This window comes from Cygnus olor, chromosome 6 (genome assembly GCF_009769625.2).
Source record: "Cygnus olor isolate bCygOlo1 chromosome 6, bCygOlo1.pri.v2, whole genome shotgun sequence".
NCBI lineage: Eukaryota > Metazoa > Chordata > Aves > Anseriformes > Anatidae > Cygnus > Cygnus olor.
In genome coordinates, this window is record NC_049174.1 from 7,490,421 (window position 1) to 7,516,402 (window position 25,982).

The 25,982-nt window shown below is 41.8% G+C and overlaps 1 protein-coding gene across 6 annotated transcripts in view; it reads right to left on the minus strand.

Annotated features, from left to right (window-relative positions):
• ERBB4 (erb-b2 receptor tyrosine kinase 4) overlaps positions 1-25,982 on the minus strand; it is a 575,035-nt gene that overhangs the window by 86,037 nt on the left and 463,016 nt on the right. For all 6 annotated transcript variants that reach the window (XM_040562317.1, XM_040562315.1, XM_040562314.1 and 3 more), the window contains exon 20: positions 9,080-9,265. In XM_040562317.1, the coding sequence (XP_040418251.1) occupies positions 9,080-9,265 (186 nt within the window). The remainder of the gene's footprint in view (positions 1-9,079; positions 9,266-25,982) is intronic.

Below are 25,982 nucleotides of genomic sequence, written 5' to 3' on the forward strand. Positions count from 1 at the left end.
AAGCGACCCAGCTTTTGTTTCTCAACTCCACCAACTTAAAAATATCCAAATACATATATTTCTTGAATAATAAAAAAAAATATGCTTGGGGCTGAGACATTTTATGCCAAGTCACAGTCCAGAGCAGAATTTTATGGTTGAGTTATAAACCTGAAAAATATGGCTTTGTAATGGAAATCCTGACAGAACCTAGTAGGTGCTCCTATAATATCCTGAATCTGATTTAGGAGAGGTTTTCAATAATGCTTTCCCAAGCCAGTCTGTTGGGGACTGCTAGGAAAAAAATCTAATGGCTGTTTTTTTTTTCCTCCTTTTTTCCCCAGTGGAGTTGAGTGTACTTGATGAGAGTGCTGGTCTGGTCAGGCCAAGTCAGCTTTCGGGCTTTTGTAGCCTGCAGCTGTCAGGTCCCCAATATCAGAGCCCCTATAAATGTCAGCACTAAGTGTACCTTTCATTTAACAAAACAATAAATTGTCTATCTCTGTGCAATAGATTGCCCATTTCCGTGCCTTTGCAATGGCTGATGTTATTTGTAAATGTCTGAAAAATCTCTTGGCTGTTTTTCTAACAACCATGAACTGTGGAACTGCTTTTGGGAACACGGGCATTTCAAGGGAGGGGGAAGCCTCAATAATCCACAAGGGGTCGGATCAGGGCTGAAAACAGGATGACTGCTGCTCCTTATAAACCCCTTCCAGTCACTGGCAAGCTGAAAGCAAGATAGCATCGCTCCTCACAGGCCCTTACACAGCAGAGCTAGGTACAGCTCCCTAACACAGTATCTACCACACTGTGCGGAAAGGAAATCCAGCAGCTCTAATGTGGGCTCTAAGTTCAGACCTTAGCTTAGTGCTCTGGTACCTGCCTTGTCCCAGATTCCCCATGTGTTCCTGTCATCCTCATCAGCCTGCACATTTATCCCCCCCCAAATTAAGCTGTCAGAGACCTGCAAGGTTAGCCCACGCTTGTCTCCTAGACTCCCTCTGTAGTCACTGGAGAGAGACGCTCACCTTCAGAGGTTGAGTCATTCCACCCAATGTAGATTCCTCTGGAGCTAATGAGCAAATATATATGTGTGTATATATTATATTATACACACACAGAGCCATAAACAACTTGAACACCATCATCCGGATGTTACTATAGTATGCAGCACAGTCTTAGAGAATCACATGTCTGAGCACAAAGCTGTGAAAAAGGTGTCTTTAATTTTTTTTTTTTTTATGTAAACCCAATCTTTTATTTTTGCCTGATGCAACCTTGCAGATTCAAATATCCCTCCCCTACAGGCTGTAGTCGTCAGCTAGTTAGCACTGAATCCTCAAAACCGAAAGCATTGTTATGAAAGAAATGAAGAAATTTAGGTCCTCTCCTAACCCTCTAATGAGACATGACAATGTTGAAACTGGTGGCGGGCATCATGCTGCTCCTATGCTGGTTTCAGAGCACTGAATAGCCACCAGCTAGAGGGAGCCAGGCAGCCAGAGAATGAGGGAGGAGTGATGACACTATGGAAAGATCAACAGCAAACAGGTTGATACAAAACTGTGGAAGCTGAGGAAAGAAGTAACAAAATGGAAGGACAAAAACACAGAAAAAGTGAATTTGGTGCGCGGACAGTATGAGATGGAGGGGAAAAGAAAGGATAGAATGAAAGAAAGGAAAAAAAATGTGCTCTACAATTCAGTTAGTAAATTTTAATCGAGTAATCCTTTGTTTTAAGGCTTTTCACAAGGAACTTGTCCTGTGGACAAGTAGGTTTGCTAAAAAACATTCAGAAATTTCTAAAATGGCTTAAAACTGTTCAATAATCCAGATGAAATGACCGGTGGGGAAAAAGTGGAAGAACTGCATGAAATTCTCCATAAATATGTACATAATCATGCAGGGAAAGGAGGAATACTGTGCTGGCCAATGAAACACGCAATTAAAGTGCAGAGATGCTGTAATTATTTCTAATGGGATCCAATTCCCTGATTTATTTGGGGAATTATTTCCAGAAAGAATGCAAAACAGCCACGCTAGCAGTCACGTGAAGTCACCAGGCCTTGAGCCCATGCCTCAGTGCACCAGCAGTGGCTGCACACAGCGTCCACCCACGTTCATCTGAGCATGGCAGATCGGACACAATTACTGAAGTCCTAATGTTTATTCCCTGTCTTTGATTAAAAAATAAACAAACAAAACAAAACAAAAACACCACACAACACTTTATAATCTAAGAGGACTGAAAGAAACTTCTTCAGCCTCTCACAAAACTCCATGCATTCCAGATGACCACAGCAGGGAAGAAATCTGTCCCCTTCTACCAGTCAAGAGCTAAGAGGATTCAGAATACTTCTGAAAAGTCCACCTGAATTTTGTTCCAAGGGCTTCTCAAGTTTGTGTGAATCTTTACAACCGAGTGAGCAACCCAGCAGGGTACCAAAAAAGGCCCAGGACATGGACAGGGTGGGGTCATTCCCCTCTGGCCTTGATGACAGATCCTCCTTCAGTGACAACCCTCCAGCAACACCAGAAGAAGTGTCCTCGATTTCAATCTGCCATCTGCATCCAAGCTTTCCAGCAAGTGTGAAAAAGTCATGATGAATAGGAAAAAGGAAAGGAAACTGCACAGAGGGATTCAGGAGAGTAAAAGTATGCTTTCCCCACCTATTTTGATTTTGCTCCTCCACACAATTAAAGTCTTGTCTCAATATGGCTTTAATTTCATACTCCTTGGTTTAGATCCTACTCTTCTATGCACTGCACTTCCTAATAGAGCAGCCCCATTAGTAAACTACATTTATGCTAATATACTTGCTTGCAGTGATAATTATCACAGCCCTTAGCCCTGGTCCTTGCCAGTGTGAGCACGTCAGGAGGGGTTGGTATAGCATTATAATTATACAATTAGCCTTGTCATGGCACAGAGCTCTGGGAATAGCGACATCTTGAAGCTTAAAATGTGGACAGCTGATAGATGACTGTCATTAAGCTCCTTTGTTCACTCCGTGATGGAGTAGTTGCTGAGCTGTAGGGTAGGCTTCTTTAATGAAGAAGAAAGACCTTGAACCACAACCACTATCCTCCACCTCTTCCCAACCTGTCCAGCCATCCCCATTGCCTCCCACTTCATGCAGCTTCCATCTCGTGCCCCGTCTGCAGGAGAATAACAAAAGCTGTCTCTAGCGAGTCACTCCTAATCCATCACGGCTTGATGGAGGAAAAAGGCTCCGCTCCTCGCAGTGCGGCTGAATGAACCTCATTTGCCTCCGGCTCTCCCTGTTTAGAGCCTCTCTCCCCCTGCACATGAGGAGTGCAGGCTGGAACCAGTTTAATTTAGGGTGTGAGGTGAGCCCTGTACCAGCTTCTGGGGCAGCTTCTCAATTGCATAATGCAGCACAGATCCTTTGAATTTGACACAGCCTGCGAATTTACATCCAGCTGAGAAGCACTGCCCTGGGCAATAATAAAATACGCCTTTTCTAAAAAACCTGGCATGGAGAGAGGCTTCAGGAGCAGACAGGCTATCCTTCTTGCCAAGAGAACCACAGAAGGCCACAGAGGCCTGTAATGTGAACCAGCTAAAGGGGGAGATAACAGAGGCACACAAAGCAGCAGCAAGGCGGTTTTGCAAGTGCCTTTGCTTGGATGGCTCCTGTAGGCTGCTCCCCCAGCAGCAGATCTGCACTCCTGGTAGAAAATCCTTGAAGAAAGCAGTGAGTGCAAGCGTGCTGGAATAACACGCGGCAGACAGACGTGCATCTGCACTTCCCCTCATAAGCGCCATTAAAACTCCATCCCTGAGTTCCCCTCCCTTCTTTCCTACAGCGTTTTCAAACATTGTTTTCTTGCATACTTGGATAACTGATGCCGTGCAGGGCTTTAGTTAAGGTAATTTGAGAGTTCTTTTATATTGAAAAAGTATAAAAAGTAATCCCCCTTAAGTACTTGATTTTCTTTCCATGACATTCCACTGTATCAACCTACTTTTGCCTTACCTCTTTACTATTCTGAGGTGATATGAATGAATTATGATAGCTCACACCACCAAAACCTGGTCTGGCAGTCCAAAGGAGGAGTCAGAACCTAACAGAATGGGGTACCGGCTAAGACCCAGGAGAGCTGAGCTCCTTCCAAATGGCAGGTGACCTTAGGTGTGCTGCTTTGTTTTAGGAACATTGCTTCCTTTCTCCCAGGGCAGAAAAAGTTCCTCTGCATTCCAACACTGCTCAGCAAAACTGGTGCACATGTAATGTAAGTCACCAGCAGCTGAACAAAACCTTAATTTTTGCCATAAAGGAATAGTAGAGCAATAGATGTGGCTACCTGGGTTGAACTCCTATGTGGAATTTAGCAGGCTTTGCCCGCCAAGTTACAGTATCAAAAATCTATTTCTATTTGCTCGGGAGACAGCCTAGCACAGCACAAAGGCCCACTATAATAATCACAACAGACACAGGCTTATTTTTCCATTAGAATACCAGTGAGGGGATACAGGCTTAAACAGATGCATCTTAAAGGTAACCTCCCCTGGGGGCATGGTGTAACCAACTCGTTCTGACTAGAAACCCCAAGTTCATCTATTCTTGAATGTGTTTCTCTAAGAACCACCTCACCTCACCACCAAGGTGTTAGGCAGAGAGTTTAGGCAGTCCTTGTTGACAGAAATTGTATCAAACACTGAAATATGAATGCATAAAGTACTTCTCTCTTTTTTTTTGTTGTTTGTTTGTTTAAAGTCTTCCTGATTTGCATGCATCTGTCATACACTGGATGGCAAGGTCAGAATTTATCTACTGAGAATTCACTAACCTTGCAAAATTTGATTCTCTATCACTTTCTCAAGCAGCCAACACTATGGATGTTCATGAAGCATTCCTCCATCCTTCCGTACCCTAAGGCTAGCAAGCTTGTTACTCTTATTCCCACTCTAGGGATCATCTTGATCTGCACAGGTAGCTTACTGCCTAGCTGGACACCATCTCCACACAAAATCACTGAGCTAAACTCAGCCAAACTCTTGAGCTACAAGGTTAAACATTCAGTTCCTAAGCGAGACGCTACACATGCAAGCTAGACACACGGAGATGCCTTGTGTCTCTGCAAAGCAGAAGGGAAGAACCCCCTCAGACACAGCTGCTGTCTAACAACCATGTTTTATGCAGGATGCTTGGGGACTACTCTATTTTTATAACTTTCATCCATAAAATAAGAAGCTAAAGCTTCTGGAAAGAGAACACAATTACCTTACAATGATCTAACAGTCAGAAAAAATTCAACACAATCTGTATAAGCAAAAAGAAAAAGTCACCCAAGCTTTTTTTCTATTGGCAGTAGATAATACTTAATAACTGCCCTACCGTCAACCTTCAGAAATGATCTCCAGAGCCATATGCAGGTTGGCAACCAGGCATAGTGCCTAACTAGTTTTTGTATCTAGTTTTACAGAAGTAGAGACATATGGAAATGAACAGCCTGGCAGAACAAGTGAACTCTGAAGCAATGACTTCGATAAATAAAAGCCTGCATACTGGCAGATGGAGAAAAGCACAGTAGGGAGGAACTCTATTGCAGTAGCAACTTGATTTTAAATGATTCACAAAAAAATCAACCTCAACTTCGGAACCAAGGCATTTCCAATTCCTCCCATCCTACCCTTGCTGGGGAAAATTCTCACCAGGAAAGGAGGGAAGGGGAAGCTAGAATGATGTTTCGAACAAAGGGCAGGTACCAGGAGATGTTTCAGGAAGCAGAGAACAGAACTGGGAGAACACTAATCATTTTCACCTCTTATTATGCTGCTAATCACGTTTTAGGTGCCTTTCTGGAAGCTACAACCAACAACTCCCCAAAGCCTGGAAAAGCATGATGTGGTGACGCATTCTCAAGCTGAATGCTGGAAACCAGAACGTGAGCACAGGGGGGACAGGTACACAGGATACATAGACCTCTCCCTCAGCAAACCACAACTTGTGTTCAACGCAACCACCACCTTCTGCACTCACTCCTGTAGAGACTGGTCTGTTTGCATGCAAATCAAATCTTTCCTATTTGCAGGCTGCAAAGTGATTCCTAGTCACTGTTAACTGTAACAGATGAGTGGAAAACAAGCATTACTACTCCCACGCTGCTAGGCTCCAACCAGCACGCTTATTCCACTTTTTGGAGTAAGGGGACTCCTTGTCTGGTGATCTCAAAGACTCTTCTCCCCACTCCTTCTGAAACACCTTTTCATGTACTTACTGCAGCACCAATCCATATTACAGTCTGGGAGCTAGTAAGGGAAAAGGCATCCCTGTATCCCACCAGGAAGTGCAATGCAATGCAGAGAATTCTGTGCAACCTTCTGTGCACATCCCTATCTCTTTCCTAGCATCACTGATAGCTTCCTATATAATAATAAAATTAGTTCAATCTATACATAAAGATACATGATGGGGAAGATTTTCAACACCCAACTGTCACTTAAGGTCTCCAAAGACAAGAATAAAATAGAGTTAAAGGAACACAGTCTTTGAAGTCTACTTCTGCAATAAGATAGCATCATGGCGTGCAAGTAGCCAGTACTTGTGGTGACCTTGTCGACACTAACAAGCCATCCCCACTAAATATCACTGATCTGCATGCAAAAGCAGCAGAACATCCTGTGGGATAAGTACTGATTCTCTTCATTCCCACTACAGACCACTGCAGTAAAAATAAGAGAAGGGAAAGAGACATTAAGGAGCTGAGGAAAAACTCCCAAATTGTGATTGTCCAGAACTAAGAAGCCTGCCATAGGTCCCGAGTACTGCAGCTGTTCAGTAACACAGTCACTCGTGCTGTCCCCAGGTAGTTGGGGACAAGCTTCAGGATGTAATGCAAGGCCAAGGCAAAATTAACCTCCAGACTATTGTGATGCAGAGGAAGATGAACTTAATTGAATTTCAATGAGCTAACTGAACTTTACTAAACTTCCCCTCAACAATAGGCCACCTTTTCTTATAAAGCATCTCCCTTTCTCTTCCTGACAGTCCATCAGTTGGTCTTATGCATATGATCTCACTTCTTCACACCGTTTGGTTACCCACCACCTCAAAACCCAAACATCTCTAACACCTCACCTGCTCCTCCCACAGCCCACACAGATCAAGACCACCAGCAGGCAGAGTTTTACAAATGAATGTAGCTAAACCACGGATCTGCTGGCTCTATAAGCCTCTAGTATATAGCAGGGCTCCTCTCCTTCCCTGATCAGCTGCTCACAAAGTCCAGAGCAAAGCTAGCACAGTTATTAGCACAACGAGTCGATGGCCGTATGCATGCACAAATGGAAAATAAAGGTGGATTAGCTGTTCATGTGTGGCACTGTGTAAATGTTTTGAAATAAACAATAATGGCCACTATCCATCAGGAGAGCAGCGAACAGATGGCAAGGAGGCTGTGTTGCAGGAATGGTCTCAAACAGGAGTATGTATTTTCTCCCCTACCTTCCTTGTTCTGATAACAGTTTCTATCTGCTCTTGCACATCTCCAGATACAGGCAATCCCCATTACCATGTCCTAACATACCGTGCAACTCTGGCTGCTTTACCGTCACAGCACTGCAGAATCATAGAGAGAGCACACATACAAAATGTTGCAACCTCAGAATGGGGGCATTTTTTGCCCTATTAATTTATTTTAGGGTGTTTCTTTCTTCCCAAATTACTACCTTCCATCTCCCCATGCAAACTCTGAAAGTTTCACAAGTTAGTCACAGATCACTGCTACGGATGAACCCCCCTACCAAGCATTATGGTCATTTAATCTACTGTCAACCTTTAGGATGTGACAACAAGATGTAATCCTGGGGGGGGGAAAGAAAAAAACACACCTATTAACGATGAGCCTCAAACACACCTCCTCCTCTTGAGCAAAACCTCAGAGCTAGCTGAATTTCTCATTTTTTTTTCCTTTTGTAAGGAAGTTTTTTAAAAGAAGTGAATGCTTACTTGACTGCTAATACTCTGTCTAGAAAAACAACTGCTCAATCTCCAGGTTTTTCTGCTGTTAGACATTTAACGCTATAACGTGAATTAAAAATCGTTAACGGATATTGTAACATTCAGTTAAGGCTGCAGATTTAATATATGAAGACAAAGTGTGGCACATGTTTGTATGGAACAAGCATTCTCACCAAAGCAGTCAAAAAATATTAGTGATTTCTAAGCAGTTGTGAGAAGTGAGATCCAGATTTCCATTCATGGTAAGTCCATTGTACGCAATTCTGGTTGGACAGAAGAGCCTTTAAAATGGATAAAAACCACAGCCCTCTACACTTCTGGAACTTGTCACTTTTTGCAATTGATTATCAGTAACTTGTTAGTACAGCACTGAGTATCTAAACATATATAAAAACACACATTGAATTCTGTGCAAGGATTACACTAGGACTAGTTTTATGACCTGTTCTGCTGTTCCACCTTAGCTGGCATGCAGCCTGTATCTGAGTGGTAACGGCTGAACTCTTGCTCCTAAAACTCCCCAGGAAGGCAGAGAACATTACGCTAGGGCACGCAAAGCAGGATCTGGCCCCTGAGCATTCCCATTCTGCAAAGACAAGTGATATTACCCTCCAGCCTCAGCTGTTGCGATAGGTCTTAAACACAGCAGAACCACAGTGGTTCCCTAAGGACTGACATGAAGTGACTGTTTATCTTCTCAGCAGTGTGTGGGCAGACAATGGATGGCATATCAGAATTTAACTGGTAATGCAGATTCAGAAAGGTTGAAAACTACAATATACTACAGTATCTACAGGCAATCAACAGCAGAAGAGGCTGAAAAATATTTCTGTGCTCAACCCCAGACATCATCATACCAGGGGCTTCTTTCCTCGCCTTTTTTTTCCTCAAAGGTCCCCTTAGCACTGAGCTGGAAAGGCAGTCAAGAAAAACACTTTGGTTTACATATTGAGTAATCTACAGTATTGTAGAGGCAGCCAAAACAGTACACGTTTCCAAGACTACACACTTGTGAAAAAAAAACAATCTCCCCCCCCGCCCCATGGCACGCCATTTGGCTAGTTATGAAAATAAAAGAGAAAAACAAAAAAACATCATCAATTACATACCTTGGCTATTTGGACACACCAGTTTAGCAGAAGCTGGGAGCCAATATTATCCTTATGTTCATGAACATAATCCAACAGGCAGCCATGAGGCATCAGCTGAGTGACTAGTTGAATGGTCGGGCTCAAGCACACACCCAGAAGTCTCACCAGGTGGGGGTGGTCCATGCTAGCCATGATCAGAGCTTCCTGTAACAACAAAAGTGACCCAGTTACTCCAGTGCGCTTAGAAACCTTATGCATAGATTTCCCAGACAGCACCTGAAGGGGATCAGTGACCTCTAAATACCATAAATGTTTATTGTCTTTCCAGTGTGAGGCATACATAGACAAAATCCAGTCTGATATGATGTACGTTCGATATAATGAGCCCCAAGTGACAGAGCTCAGACTATCCAAACAGATCCAGAGAAGGTTCAGATCAGAAGTTCTGCACTGCCTTAACATTCCCCATCCTGTTACAGCCCCAGAACCAAAGATGTATGACACACTTGACTTTGTTTAAAGATCTCATTTTTCTTATTTCCCCCTTAGTTTCTTGAATTTATTTTTCCAACTGATGGTCAATGCATTAGGCACCAACTTTTTTTTGTGCAAGCATCCTATGCCACTCATATAAAGTTACATCCCCAGTTTGGCCTTCTCTGTTAAGATTTTTGATTAAGCTGTGTTGACATGCTTTACAGGATCAGAAATATTATGCTTAGTATTTTACAGGCTTAAGTGTTAACATTTAACTAGAAGCACTTAATGTTGCCTAAGGTATGCAGAGTCCTAAAGTGCCACAAACAAGTGGCACAGGAACTCCTTGCAAAAAAATGAACATCTGTTCGTCCAGGTAATGCTGCCATCACAAACAACTGGCATTGCAAAAAAAACGCAGGGGGAAAGCTTTTCTCCCTCATTCACGGAGCTGAGTCCTCCATTTCAAGACTACTTCATCATGGCAACAGAACAATGAAAAGTGAGATGAAACTGCAACTTTGTAAAGCTATTTTGGTTCTCTTTCTCCAAAAAAAAAAAAAAAAAAAAAAAACTATGTGACATCCTTCTGACAATTTAACAGCTATAATAGTGCCAAAGAAGGAAAGGAAAAAAGGATAAGAAAGTTGGCATCAGAGGAACACAGCATCTTCCCCAAGTCCTAAGTCTCTTTTTTCTTCCCTGTATTAAGGGGAAAAAAAGTCCTGGCAAGTAGGCTGAGTTTGTATTAAAGGAAATTGCTCATCATAGTACAAAGAATATTTGAAACCAAATTGCAGAGTATTTGCATAATAGTTCCCTTTCTTTTCGTCTTTTTTTTTTTTCTTAAAACCAAAAGATGAACGACACACTAATTGTAGGTTCACCCCCCACCCCACCCGATAAGAAAAGAGCAGATGGACTCCACTGGGGGAACATCTCCTTCGTTTTTCTTCCTAAACATATGTGAAGAAGTAAATCAATCAATAGCAGCTATGTGATTGGAAGACTGGAGGAAGAGCTCTGAGGAAAATTCCAATGAAACTGAGATAAGGAATCATCATTTAAGAACTTTTTCGCTAATTCAAATTAATACAGTTCTGTCTTATTCAAGTAGCATGTGTGGGGTCTCCTTCAAGCAGTTTTAGCCTCTTCTGTGATCACCAGAAAGTGTCAGTGAAGGCCACCAGAATAAATGTGTTGACAGGTGCATTACCCATTTTCAGAGAGCAGAATGACTGCCTCTTTTTATTTATTTTAATTCATTCAATTTTTCCCCTGCAGATGCATAAGGGGATAGCACTTGTTGCCCTCTCCCTCTCAGAGTGAAGTTTCTCCAGAATTTCCAGTGGGAGCATTTTTCTTTATAATGAAGACTGATTAGAACAGAGACAATATATTATTTTTCCTCACCAAGGAACCAGATGGAAAGCTTTGAAGCATGTGCTCCATTAGTCTCCAGCTACTTGCCATTTATAAGTCTATCTGAATCCAAAGGAAAGACACTTCCGTACAATAATAAAAGCAAGCAGTGCCATTTGTCTCATTCTGGTGATACAGGAAAGCACATATCCTTTCCAATAGTTTTGGGCAACAGTTCCACAAAAAAATAAAAATATCATTAATAAAATATTATAGACTGCTCTGTGATAAATTAAGACACACAACAGAGCAGGGAAACCTTCGTTATAGATCTAAGTCACTAATGAGTATTAATTTAGCATGAATCCTGGCTTCACATAGTTATTCTCATTAGTAAAAGTATTGTTATTTTTACTGCACTAGCTTCTACAAGAGAACTAAATTCAGGGTTATGTCTATCTGGCACAGCATAAACACAAAGTAAAAGAGATTGTAATTGTTCTCCTAGAGTCTAATTAGACAAAACAGACAAACAACAATAGAAACATTATGACTTAGTAGCATTTTAAAAATCTGTTCAGCAAGTAGCGAGTAAGAGTCCCCCTTTTTGGGGACTGAAGACCCAGAACCACGATTTCCATGACACTTAGGCACCTTGCAGCGTGGTTCCCAATCACGTTTTGTAAAATAGTTATAAGGTAAGGCACCTAACTCACAGACTTGACTGCCTGACATTGGCACCTCTGAAAACCAGCCTCTGGTTTCCCATATCTCTTGGTAGCCTTGTCTGCAGATCTTGTCTCTGTACTCAACTGGAAGAATTACACAAACGATTTTGAAAACTGTACCTAGTAACATAATTTAAAGGAGAGGAAACTGAGGTACTATCCGGTCACATAAGAAATCTAGAGCAGAATTGGAAATTGAGCCCCAGAACACTTTATCTTTCTTTCCCGATACACTTTATCTTTCTTTATCTTTCTTTCCCCTTTGAAACCTGAAATACAAAAGGGGTGAGAGGAGAGAAATGATAAAAAATACTTTATATTTCCTCCAGAAGTCAGAGTCTTTCTAACATCGCATCAGCATCTGAGAAATGGCAGGAGAGGGGACTGTTTTGAAAGGCTCCTATCAGACATCAGGCACTCTCCATCTATCTGCAGATGCACAAAATCTTATCACAAGAGGAACTCCCCAGCCAGACCAGATCTCTTCCTGGAGTTCGTTTACACAGCTGTCCTTTCTTAGGTATCAATTATCGCAGCAGCGCATGACAGTCAGACCCAGGACAGCTGTAAGCCAGCCAGCCTGGACACAGGTAGCACTTGGGGAGCTCAGCTTGCCCTTACCTCTAAGATGCATTTTACCTTCTGCAGTGAGCCCTGACCAGCGGAGACTAGGGTACTACAATATGCCAGGTAAGTTACTTACCACCAAGGCTATGTACGTATATTCTACTCACAGTATTAATGTATCTGAGGGGAAGGGGGATAAAGAAAGGCTTTGATGCAGAAGGCCTCAGGTAGTAGCTATGGTATTTTAAAGAAATCTCAGGTTATGTTGGTCATTCCTCTCCTCTGCCCCTTTTGAATGTGTTTATATTATTTCCACCAGATACATTAAACTCAGCTCCTGTGATTTATATTCACAAGTCCATATTAAACAGTTACAGAAGCGTTATTTTAATGCTCTACACTGATCCGTCTGTCATATGCATTCAGTAACACAGTGTAGCACCCAACAAGAAAGGTGAGCATGTAGGCTCTGGGGAGCCATTGCCAGACCTATGGCTGATTTCTCTGTGAAGGTCTGAGGAGGACAATTGCTCATCAACAGAGGCCAGAAGCAGCCCTCTGAGCACATGTCATTAGAACAGCCAAAATACTCTTAGACAGGTAGAGCTTATTTAAGTCATGCGAGCCAGCCATCAACATAATAGTGCATAGTTACATCCAGGCTAAAAGCACCTGTCAACACAGGTGATGAAAGGAATTAGCTGCTCACGTCTCACAGGTCACTCAAGTCACCTTCATTCCTTAGATAGCTTTGAAAATCCCAGCTAAAATGGTTTCTTGATCTATCCACACAGTGCAGTCCTGTTTGAAGTGTCGTTTCTGAAAAGTAACTGAAAATCCAAATAAAGATTTTTATTTTGGCCTTCCATGAGAAGGAAGACCAATTCTTGAGACTGTGGGAAGGAGGTATTTCCACAGCGCATCAACACCTACAGGACATCTTACAAAATAGTATTTAACTTCCCCCTTTGCTTCTCTGAGGTGTTTTTGTTAACAATTGCAGCTCACAAGTAAATGTAAGTACTAGCCAGCACACTGCCTCCTGAAGAGCATGCTTTGCCGCTGGCTTTGTTTCTCTGACCCCTGAATTTGTAAAGCAATGACTCAGCAAGGTGCCCTGGGCCACTAGTGGTAAAAATAATGCCATACTGATAGCCATGTTGAAGATTTATTCTCCACCCAGAGTGGTCCAGGACACAAACCTCCTCCAGTACTAACTTCTCTGTTAACCTCCTCCAGTACTCTGTTAGTACACCAGGAAGTAGCTCACTACATGGTCACACATCCCCAGCCAGACTGTTCCCAAGGTGCCAGAGATGGCATAAAGGCCATGTAGAGCTGACAGCAAGCCACCCCTTATGAAGCGCAAAACCTGGCTTGGAAGGCAGTATGATCATTTTAGTAAGTCAGAAGACCTTCCCTCTGCTGCTTGGGGAGGGTATGAATCCTGTAAACAGGCTGTCTCATTAAGAGAGCCTTGCACCTCTTGGTGGATCCCAGAACTTCCTAATGCAATGCTTGATGACCTTATTTTCTTGGTTGTCAAGACTTCACCTAAAAACAGAATCCACAGGTGAAGCAATATTTGTTTCCTTATACCAGACTTAAATACCTGGCAGAGGAGAAAAGCTATTCTTTCTGGAGACTTGTTCTTTAACACGAGCTTCCTGAGTGCCGATGGCCATGCAATCCAGAGCACTGGGAGGAGCTCGCTGACATCGAGCCCATGTCCCCTTCCAGTGCTCCACACACACCCACCACACACCATCCCTCTGGGCCAGTGCAGGAGAAACACGGTTCCCATTCCAAACAAGTATCAGGGGTGTGCTGCCCCAAGCTTAGCAAGCTGAGAGCAAATTCTACTGCTCCAGATGAACACACGCACCCAATAGAGTTTGGTAATTCGGGCCAAAGTCTAAGAAATCTTTGGTTTTCTTCTAACTGTTCTTGCCTTAAAATGCCCCAAAAGAAAACAAGGCAAAAAAAAAAAAAAGAACAAACACCCCGTGGTTTTCCTCATCATTGCTGAGTACATAAAAGTACTTAAAAGCTTGCTTCTTACTGTGTTGTGCATTTTTCTGAAATCATAAACTGTGCTCTGGTAACAGGAGAGATACTATTGTGAATACATTGCTTTTTTCATTCATTTTACAATGCTTCTAATGGCTAGAGCAAAAACCTGTCTGGAATGCATGTCTGACCTGCTTCGGGGCAGATCCAATTACAGCCCAACATATTTTCAATGCATTTTGTTTGTCTGCTAGGCCTTACAGATTTCTTAGGTTACAGCCAACTTAGCATATGCAGTCTGCACAAATATTTAAGCTGAGAGACAGCACAAGACATATGTTCAAAAACATATATGCCCACGTTTATCGTTTGACAATGATACCCGTTGTTTCATTTCCCCTATGCCATACGTAGCTTTCAATTCCTTTGCAGCACTGCTACACATCCAACCCCTGGGCTTCCATTTTTCACCAGTCAGGTAAATCCTCTCTGCAAAGCTCCTGTCGAAACACCTCGGCCAGTTCTGAAAATGAAATCAGAGATGCAGCAACAGGAACCAACAAAGGCTGTCAGAGCCCCACGGAGGGACAGTAGCAAGCAGAGGGAACACACTAACATCATTAACTGCCACAGCTATTTTTCCAGGAACTGCTCTACAGTCATTAGAAGCAGATGCATTTAACAAGGCACTTTAGGGCAAAAACTCTTATTTGGAACCTGACAACAGCTTATATAACCAACACTACTGCTCTGTGATACAGTCAACAGCACTTCAATGCTTTGAGGGCAGACTGAGCCCTGAGGTTACTAGGGCAGGACTGAGCTACATGCTTTAACCTGGATCATGCGAGTACAGTGGTGTGTCCTGTGCCCTGTGATGAAACAAGTTTCTGGCCTGAGAGATGGTGACAACGCATGGCCAGTACAACAAATTCTCTGAACCGCAGTGCACACTGGAGTACAAGTGTGTCGCACCACAAAATGGTGAGATTAACTTACTCCTTCAGAAAAGTCAAAAAATACAGCCGGCAGGTCTGCCATTACACCAAAAACTTCCAAGGGTAAAAATTAACAATGCAAAAAAAAAATCCACAGCAGGAACCACACACTGCCATATACCATACACCAATGTGATGGAAACACAGCATCCAGCAAGAATTGCTCAGTTGGTTCTGACCAAGGTAGTGCTGCACCATGGGCAGGGGTGCAGCGCTCTGCAACGTGACAGGAAGGGCGCTCCTGCATCCAGGAGCAGAGCTGGTTTCCAGCTGGGGCACTGCTGTAGGGGTGCACAGCCTTTTCTGGAGGTGGTATGTGCCTACGTGTGCCGTATTTCTCAGTCCACTCACACCCTCTGAGTCTCCTGTGACAGCACTCTCGCACAGCAGAGAGGGTACATAGTCTTACTGCCTCACCACCACAGAGGCTCAGCCTGCACTGTTGATGCCAAATGCATGCGATCACCCCGTGCAATTCAAACCCATGGCAGAGATACCCCACTTTCTTCCAGACACTGCCTTGGAAGTAGCACAATGCAGTGATAAGAAAGCTCTCCCTCCTGAAGGTGATGATCACAGACTGCTGGGTCAAACATTCACCTCAGAAGAGCAGCAGGTCCCATTCTTGCAGTAACAGATACGTTCATGTGTTTGTAGAAGCCAGTCTGGCTCACTACATATTTTTCAGAAGGTAATTAAATAAAAAGTATGGCGATCCCTGTCCTGCAAATACCAAGGGCACGGACAACCATGCTGATTCCAAGAGGGCTCAAGTGCTTAGAGTTACGCATGCGCTTAAATGTTTGATGGAGTAGGAGATAGATTTTGCAAAACCCACACACCACATGCTTCTGACTTCTCCCTGCTGCCTTTGTATCAATTAAGTCTCCCGATTCATCAGAGCCTGTGTTAAGACAGCTGAGGAGGAATCTCGAGCCTAAAGGAACAGACCTCTTTGTGCACAAGCTAAGTGAGGATTTTCCATCTAACATCTGGTCAGAGGACAACTCCCACCAACCTTCCTGTGAGCCTCGCCTGTAAACATTTATTTCTGGCAATTAGAAAGTAAAATCTTGCCTGCTTTCAGTTCAGTTTCATGCATAGATGGCCATGAGTTCAAGACCTCAGCAACCTCAACAAACCCTTAGTTAAAAATTTCCTTGGAAAGCAGTTTAGAGAAGTAACAGCAGATTTCAGACTGGCAATCCTCCCAGCAGATCACGTGCAAGTGGTTTAACAGCATGCACACCTCTCTGTACGGATACAGTTTCATTCTGACATGTTTTACTTAGTTTATGACACGCATCATTATTTGAGAATAGTCTGTCAAAAGTGTTTTCTTACTATTTTCATGCAACTACAAAAAAAATAGTTTTAAAAGAACACTCTAAAAAAGTAATCATTTCAGCATTATTGGAACAGAAGGGTAAATCAACCTAAACACAGACCAGCTGAAAACCATTTCCAGCCTTATCTGCAGATTCCTTTCAGAAGAAGGGAGTTGCTCTGATTTTTGATGTGAGACAAGTGATGGCAAGGTCTCAATGATGAGTGATAGAGGGGGGAAAAATCAAGTTCTCTCCTTTTTGAAGAGTCTTAGGACACCGCTTTGAAATTTTCTAATATCACTGCAAAGTTAGACTTCACAATCATGCACTCAAAGCCCTTTCCTCCTTCAGGATCAATTTAAAGGGACAGCATCAGACTGAAACCTAATTTCATCAAGTGTACTATCAACAGTAAGAGTTGTTTTAATCAAAGATACATTTTACCCATAACCAAGGTAGTTCATTGATCACAATTGAGAATTCAAAACAGACTACTCATTTTCATGTTTCCCCCTCATCTATATTCAGTTGTGTAAGAGCATCACACTCAGGACTCAAGTACTGCAAAAGGAAGATTATATTTAAACAAAATAAAAGGTTTAAATGGACTGTTTGGCTCACCGTAACGTGTTTTTTTTTTTTTTGACCATCCTGGCATCACTGAACCACAAACTCATCAAAAGCTGACACACACTTCCTGTCTTATTTCATGTCCACATGGAGACACATGTGGACTGCCACCCACTTTTTCTACACTAGCTCAACGAAATGTGCTTATGGCGACACAGTGTGCTGTACAACACTTTCTGGAGCTTTAGGACACACTGAGATCTTGCCAAGCCATCATGTAAACATCAACATTAGTAACCTTTGGTAGTCTACAGTTTCACTTGGATCTATGTTCTCATCTGAACGACAGCACTGTCAAGAATGCAATTGTCCTCTCAACTGAAAGAATAGAATTAGAGAAGGACCAGAAGCATCTCCTGGCTCTGCTTAAAATCAGACAGGATGCTACATTCAGATCCTCAAAAGTGACCTAATACTGAAAAATAGCTCCCATCCCTTACTCAGCTTCATGAATTCCCAATACTCCCCATCCTCCTCCCTGTTGTCCACAACTCAATCACAGAAGAAAAAATATTCAACATTCCAATTCAGATTTGACCACATTTTTGTCTTTATAATATACATGGTTTGAATTTTGAAACTGCTGATGACCACAAAAGGGAAATCCACCAGGGTTCATTCAGAAAAGGTCAAAAACGGTATTTCAGTCACTGTGGTATATTTCTAAAGCATCTTCTAGCTGAGGAATTCACTGGAATTTCTGACTGAAAAGCTTCAGCAGAAACAGTTATGTTTAGTTCGAGCAATTTAATGTATTTTAAACCTTGGATTTATTTATTTATTTTTAATTTTGCCAAGAAAACATTTCACAAAAAAAAAAAAACTCGCATTCTTGCCCCATTTCAAATGCCTTTTCTTTCCAAACATCCCCCAAACACTTTTGTTACTTAAGTAACTTACCCGACAAAGTTCCTTACATTTTCATCCAAACTAACAAAGGTTCATTCATAAACCAACTGTTTTGCCTGGTTTCAGGAAACATACAAAAAGCTAAATTCCGCTTTTATATCCACATATAAATCATCTCACCAACCTCCAAAGGGCACTGCCTAGTTAAAAAAAGCATCCTCGACACCAGGAACATTTCCAAGTAGATTCAATCTGGTTACCCATCCGCTGACATTACCTCCACTCAGTACTGACGCCCGGGGAACTGTCCTTAGCAGGTGCCTGTTTAACATACCCCTCTTGCACTGAAGTCTCACATTTCCTTCAGATAAAGTGCTGCATGACTGCACCTCAGCTGTTTCCTTGATACTGTTCTATATCACAGGATATACCTCCGCAAGTCAATCATCAAACACTTTTGAAGCTAGTATTGAACAAATTCAGCACAGCTGCCATTTGTTAACATAGCTGAAAAAATCACAATTATTTCCTCAAACATTTCAGATCATCTGGCTTGCAAAGCATTAAGAAAATGGTAAGCCCTGGTCCATATGAACACTAATTGTGTTTCATACAATGCTGATTTATCTATGCATTTTAAAACTTCATATTCTATATAAAGCAGAATCCTTTACAAAACAATCATAATCACCTTGTAAGTAACTAAGAGGTAAGAATACCTGATTTCTCTTCTGTTCCCAATTCATGATTTGCCTTCTATCAAGTGTAATCTAACTTCTTTCAAATACCTGACTTGTTGGCAAGCACTGACTGATAACAAGAGGCATTTCAAAAGAACATTTCAGACATGTTCTCGGTGGGTAATTAGAGAGAACAGCTTTGTTTGAAAACAAACCTCATATCTGCTTTTCTAGGCAAACAATCCAAGCCAATTTAAAACCAGAATCTAATTAAAAAGAAAAGATAATAATAACCATTAAAGAACTTGCTCTGAGATTGCGAGCTCTATCTTGCAATTCACAGAGTCCCACCTATGAATGGTGGATAATAACAACAATAATCATTCCTCTGCCCATTATCTATTTTGTCCATCTTGACTCAAAGCCTTTCAGGGCAGGGACAAGCTCACCATGGTTTCACAGCACAAAAGGTTTCAGATCTTAATAGGGCCAAGTGAAGCAGTATGTTGCAATAAGCATCAACACCAAAGTTAATATAGAAAATACTGCTGTGTAAAATCTTTTTATTTTTGGAACTATAGTTCCAGTACTGGAGGACCAAGCATTTCAAGCCAGCAATTACTGCTCTGTGATCTCACAGCCACATTGCGACCTTAGCTCCACCTCTGTTTATCCTAGTTATTGCACTGAAGTCTGAAAGGTACTGGCTGAATATTACAAAGATCATCAACAACCCAGTCATGCACCAGATTTCCTCGTCTTATTTCTTACAATACAACTATGTAACAAGCAGCGACAGGGATAGTTGACTACCACCTGTAAATAATATGTAGAATATTAATATGAGCAGATGTTAATTATTCCATTTTTGTCAGTCCGTGACAGTTGCTGATATATCTGAGGTGTTAGGATCAGCACTGAGACACGGAAAACAATTTAACAATTTATCTACAATGAAGAAATAAAGGAGGAATTCCAAACTTAATTTTCTTAGCAGATTTTAAGACGAAACTTACTTGATCAGTGATACATCAAGTTCAGTTCTTACAAGCCTGCACTTCCCTACTGTTACACCTCTATTAAAAATGGACACAGCATGAGTATTTGTATGTATAAAACTGTCCTGTTTTCCTCCTGCCCCTCACTTCAACGCAAAACAAAAAAAAACTTGTTCTTCCTTAACTTAAAGTTGACTTGGCAGTATAAAACCAAGTATGACAAATATAATGCATTGATCCTTCAGGGTCCTTAGCCCTCACTTAGGTTGTGCCTTGCTGCTGATCTGTGAGTTGCAGCACGTGCTAGTGCTCACACAGCCTCATCAGCCAGTTTTCATGAGAAGTCTGATATGTAATAGCCTACCCATCTGGCACCGAAGTAAATCATAAACAAGTATACTTCAAAAATGATCAGCCGGCATATACATACAGTTTTACAGCCAGCTCCTTTGACTTAAATATCGAGACATTTCTTATTCAGTCTTTCCAACAAACGTCATTAGGCTCACAGTTAACCTTGAGCTAGAGATGGCTTGCTGAGGGTGTAGTACAGTTAAGTCTGTGGAAGCAGTACCTCCTTTTTATTGGCAGAGGTCCCATAAAAGCCAGGTTATATATGGGGGGGTTGTGTGTGTGTGTTTTTTTTTGTTTGTTTGTTTTAAATCAGCGTGGCAACTTTCTGACATATGCACTGCACTTTAGAAACTTGATGTGTGCTTGTCTTATATTGTTAATGTGAGCAGGAGGCACAAAAAAAAAACGTAAAGCAATAGGAAGTTTCTTAAATACATGTTTTCAGTTTCTTTTAGTCTTAGGTCAGCATTAATTGCCCAGTTTTTGGTACCGAAGTCTGCTTTAAAATGTGCTATGTGGATCAGCTTCTAATAACGTATCACATTATTCAATAATCTTATCTTCCATTTTACCAAGTTTTGTCATAGTTTTTTCTGCACTTGGCATTTGAAGATGTCTGAAAGGCCCTGCAAAGAACTCCCGTGGTCCCAGTCACTTTGCATATCTTTAAGGAAGGCTGTTTTGCACATGTGCAAGTATGTTTTTTTAAAGCTGATTTTTTTTTTGGACACACCCACTTTGTTCAATTTTAAAATGCTTTTTAACAGAAGGCTCTCCTCTCATGATCTTCATAACACATGCAGCTACGCAAACAACTGCCTTTAATTTACACTCCAAGGAAAATGTACACTCGAAAACAAAAGCTACATGTTACTGGTGTACCTCTCACCTTTTAAAAGACATCATTACAAAGTGTTTCCATCACACATGCCCTTTTACAGACAATACTACTACTTGAATTTCATTATAATTTTTAATAGTTTCAATTAACATACATCTTTTCCAGCAAATAAACTAAACTAGCATTCCTTCCTTATTTTCTCCCTACTCCCACGTTTACCCAACCTTATGCAGGGTTTCCAAGTCATTGTGCAATGCAAACTTTAAGTAAGTATTTCAGTCACTGCCATCAACCAAAACCTTCCAAAGGTACTTCCTAATGCATTCAGGAATACCTTGTAACATCAGCCCCTCTCTAAAGCACGTGATTTTCCCTTCAACTTGGGGCAGCCTTCTCAGAAGGATGACTGCAGAGGCTAAGACCTGGCCCTGCTGAATTCACTGGCAAATTCACAACTCCATTGATTTCAACAGCGCTCACTTCCTCCCACCATCAGCAGGAGCAGGCAAACTCTCCCTCTCTCACTGCATTTTTCAGTTACGGTGTTACGCCAGCAGGATTGTTTCCAAACAGCCTGTCTTGTCTGGCTATGCTTATAAGCTCAGCTTGTCTGGATGTGCTTATACTTCATCTTTTCTCTGTACTGACACATGTTCTTGCATATGGAAAATTAACACACACCCCTGCAGACGCACACACATCTTACCCTCACATACTGTGGAAGGAAAAATTATCGGAGTAAGTAAATATTTAAAGAGAAAATTGTTACTTAAGATGGAAATTAAAGTTAACATGGCCTTGAAACAGTTAATCTTCAGATGACTAAAAGCAGTTAACCTTCAGTAAAAAAAAAAGCAGTTAACCTTCAGTAGTGATCAGATTTCCAGCTTCTGTAGAGCCTGATCACTCTCAGGGCCTGTGCACGGTATGCAGAGTTCTCAAGGACAGCTTGATTTCTGGCGTCTCTGGACAAGTTGGAAATTGTAATTGCAATCACAGTGAGCTTCTGTGCCTGGAACTGACAGGCAAGCAGGTCCACCTCCTAAGAGGCTACACTTCCAGTTTGCGTTAAGTGAGAGGAAGAGGGGAGACTGCACAAAAGGGAATCTACAATCAGATGAGCTAGGTCACCCCTTTGCCCCTCATTCCCAGCAACTTAATGTGATGGAGAGAAAACTGTTAGAATTGCAGCTGAAGCACACTGCCAGGCAGGTGCAGCAACACCACTGTTCATTAGCTGCTATTTTTACAGAGACCCCTTATGCCAGTTGGAAAGAAAGATGTTTACATAAATGACAGCAGAAGAGGGTAAGGAAAAATGTCTCGCTACTGCCATAAAGAATTTCATTGATCCTAAATCTGCCCTTTAAACTGAGGTTCAAGATTAACTCAGTGGTGTTTCCCAAGCAGCCCTGCAGTCAGTGGAATGACTGTGGAGTGCCTGCACGTACCACCCAACCACCATGACCTGTACTCACTTTTTTGGTCTTTCTGAAGCCCCTACAGGGACTGTTGAAGACCTGGGTCAAACACTTTGCTAGGCAGCAAGAGATGCATATAAGAAATTAAATGTAATTCAATGGATAGACAAGACTATTTCCACCATCACCCATATACTCAAAAGGCAGAATCATACAAGGGTCCCCAGTGTAAAGGCAGTGGTATTGACAGAGAAACTTCACATCCCAGCATATCTAGGGGAGCTCTAATAATTCTGTGAAAGCTGCCAAGGGCCAGGGAAGGGACCCAGGAGATTCAGTTTAGAAGCCTGCTGTGTCTGATGGCCACAGCAGAAACCAAGAGAAGTCTTCTCTTGCCTTCCCCACCTGACAAGCTGCTGTACTTTCTACATGGCCTCCAGACATGCCTGATGAAACAAAGTCAGAAGCCAGACCTACCCAGATCTTACCTGGTTTCCAGCTGAACCTTTTTGGCTGGTCAGCTATGTGACCTGTTCTCTTGAAGCCTCTGAGCCATACGTAAGTTTGGTATGTCTTTAGTTGTCTTAATTTTAAGAGGGGCTCACAATTTAGGAGAAGCTATTTTACCTTTGTGCAGTATGTGAAGACTGACCGCTTTGTTCATTTAGTTAATTAGGCCATACATACAAACACGATGAAATAAAAGATGTGGGTATCAGCCCCCTATATGCAGCTTTGATTTGTTTGCTGCACGCCTGGTAGAGGTCATTGTCACTTACTACCTTTATACTTTGCTTGACAAATGCTCTCCTGCTCAATGAACACTGCTACTAAGGACAGCAGGGAACTACACTAAGTCCAGGTGAAATCAAGAAGCCCCCTGGATCTTAATTATAAAACCATAAAAGAAACCAACTGCCTTTGAAGCTCTCTACCAGGAAACAAATGAGAATGGGAAATTTATTTCCAACCATAAATCCCAAACCCTTCAGTTTAATTTTTCCCAAGTTAACTTTCTCACCTAGCTAAGCAGCACTGCCTGCTATTATTAGCTTCTGGCCCAGTATCAGCTGACCACCATTAGTCAAACTGTCTTCATCTCAATGAGCTCAGGGACTCCCAAGGAACTCTGTGTATGCAGACTTGTGCTTGCAGCCTCTAATTATTTTCTAACAGATAATGGAGCATTTAAGTTCAGAGAGAATAGATTAAACTTGTAAGTGGATCAAAACCCTGGACAGAATCAGAGCTCACAAGATTACTTCCTGAAAACACCAAGCTTAGAGGGCTACAAAAGAAAGGCCTTCATCAATTGTCTGTTTCCCCAAGACATGTTAGTTTTAAGATATTTTTTAGCCTCAAAGATGGTTTGCTACGCTTTCCAATTGACGCATGTCTCTGGAATGTATTACATGATTAGCCGAGCGTTTGGTTTGATGTTAAACCATCTGATCAGGCCAATGGCTACTTGACTTACCAGATAATCGTAACAGTCAAATAATTTGAGGTTAAGGAGGAGAAACCGTTTTCATAAGTGAAATTACAACTCCCTGTTCAACCATCAAGTAGCCTCTTAGCTGATTATTTGACTTTTCTCAGAGTAAGCATCTTCTTGCACCTCCCCAGCACCCAGGACCTTTCATCTTTCCTTACAGCTGCTGGCCTCAGGGTGAGAAGCAGGATATCCTTCCCTCCCAGATACCCCTGCATCCATCCACTCGCGAATCTCCTCCCAAACATGCTTGCAGGCAGGACAGTAGCAAGAATGGCTGCACTCTGATTTCCAGCTCCTGGGCCCTTCTGGGGACCATGAAGTGTGATTAGCTAGGCATCGAGGAGAAACAACGCCCCACAAATTAAGCACCCAACCATTTCAACACCTGAATGAAATGCTTTATACTGTGAAATTATTCCAGACCTAAATGATCACATATTTGAACAACTTCAGAAGGAACTGGAAAGAAACGCAAGCCTAAATTTTACAGAACAGTGGCAACAACAATGGTGAGGTTAAAAAAAAACACAACTAAAAAAAAATTTTCTTAGTTCACATGTACATTCTGTTTCTTCCCTGGAGAAGGCAATATGGGCTACATAGTAGACTTCGGACTGCTTTGTTTTAACAGACTACTACAGTAAAAAAAACTATATAAGAGAGCAAGGAGCTGAGTAAAAGCAAGACATAGTTGGGGTTTTGCGGAGAATGCATGGAAAACAGACTCTGCTGCAATTCTGTGAAGAAAAATTCCAAATAGGGGATGTACTTTTTGATGACGGCCCATTCATCATTCCCCTGATGGGAGGGTGGGAGGTGTTTGGCCATAGCAGGTGCTAACATCATGCATTGTATCATTATAGTCATTACAGATCCATTAGTGGGTGTTCAAGGTGCTGAAATGACAGCCCAGTAGCCAAATTGTTGTTCTTTACTCTTTTAGCATAACATTTAGCAGAATTTCAGCAGCTCCCAGAGCACTTTAAGCACTTAAATTCCTCCAACATTACAAGTTTAAACCAGAGCCTATGCACCATGCCACTAACTTCTCTCCCAGCTATTTCCGCAGGTGGTGCAGAGTAAGTGTCCCAAGTACCTTCTGTTTACACAAACTGGTGTGTACAAGAGGCTTTACATTTTCCAGAGCCTCTCTGAAAGGAATACCAAGTTCTAGTTGCAAGTACAAGGACATATACAACTGTGTAGAGTTGCCAACGAAACCTCATCTGTATTTGACAAGTTCAAAAAAAATGAAAGCCAACTGAGTGAGACTCACGACACCTTCCCAATGACCTCCCCTTTCCATTAATAACTGTGTCAGACATTTCTTTACGTCAACACCCACCGTGCTCCTAAGCACCATTAGCCACCTATATACCTTTAAAAAGAATCTGATAAGACTGCTTTTGACCAGCAAAGACCATTCATAACACTCGTCTTACTGGAAGCACAACTGATGGATTTTGTTCTCATATGTACTTATGAATGTTCCTAATAAAACAATGCCAATGAACAGTTTCAAGTTTTATCAAGCATACTTACACTGACCAAAGCCCGTAGAAACAATGCATAAAACAGTTTCCTGCTATACCTTACTCTTCAATGAAAGATAGACACCTCCTCATAGTATCTCAATTTAAAACTGCTCTTTCTGGGACAGAAAGGAGTGGTCACATTGAAAGCAACTATCCCAGGGCCCTTTTTTTACATAAACATTATCTCTTAAAATGCTGGTTGTTTCAAGAAATATATGGCTGGGTTAGGAGGTGAGGAAGGCAGAAACTTCTGTAAGATTGCATGAAAAACTATTTCCAAAGAGTAAAATTAAATCTGCCCTCTCATCAGTTCTGTACAGCAAAGGATGTTACAGACCACTGCATATATATCAAATGCAGCACTGATACAAAACATCTTATTCCTTCTGATTGTCACTTACACCAACTGATGATGAAGTCCAATTCTCTTTTATTATTATCAAAATAACCTTTAGGTTGTTATTAACCTTTAGGACTCACAATGAACTTCACTATTCCCCCAACTTGTTACAACTGGATCAGAGGCTTATGAGAGAATGTTAATTTAAAGAGAAACCTCTCCTAGCATAGCTGTATGTTACACAGTTAAAATCCCCACAGTGTCCAAAAAACATCATTTCTGGGCTGTTCATCAGATGCATGAACTGG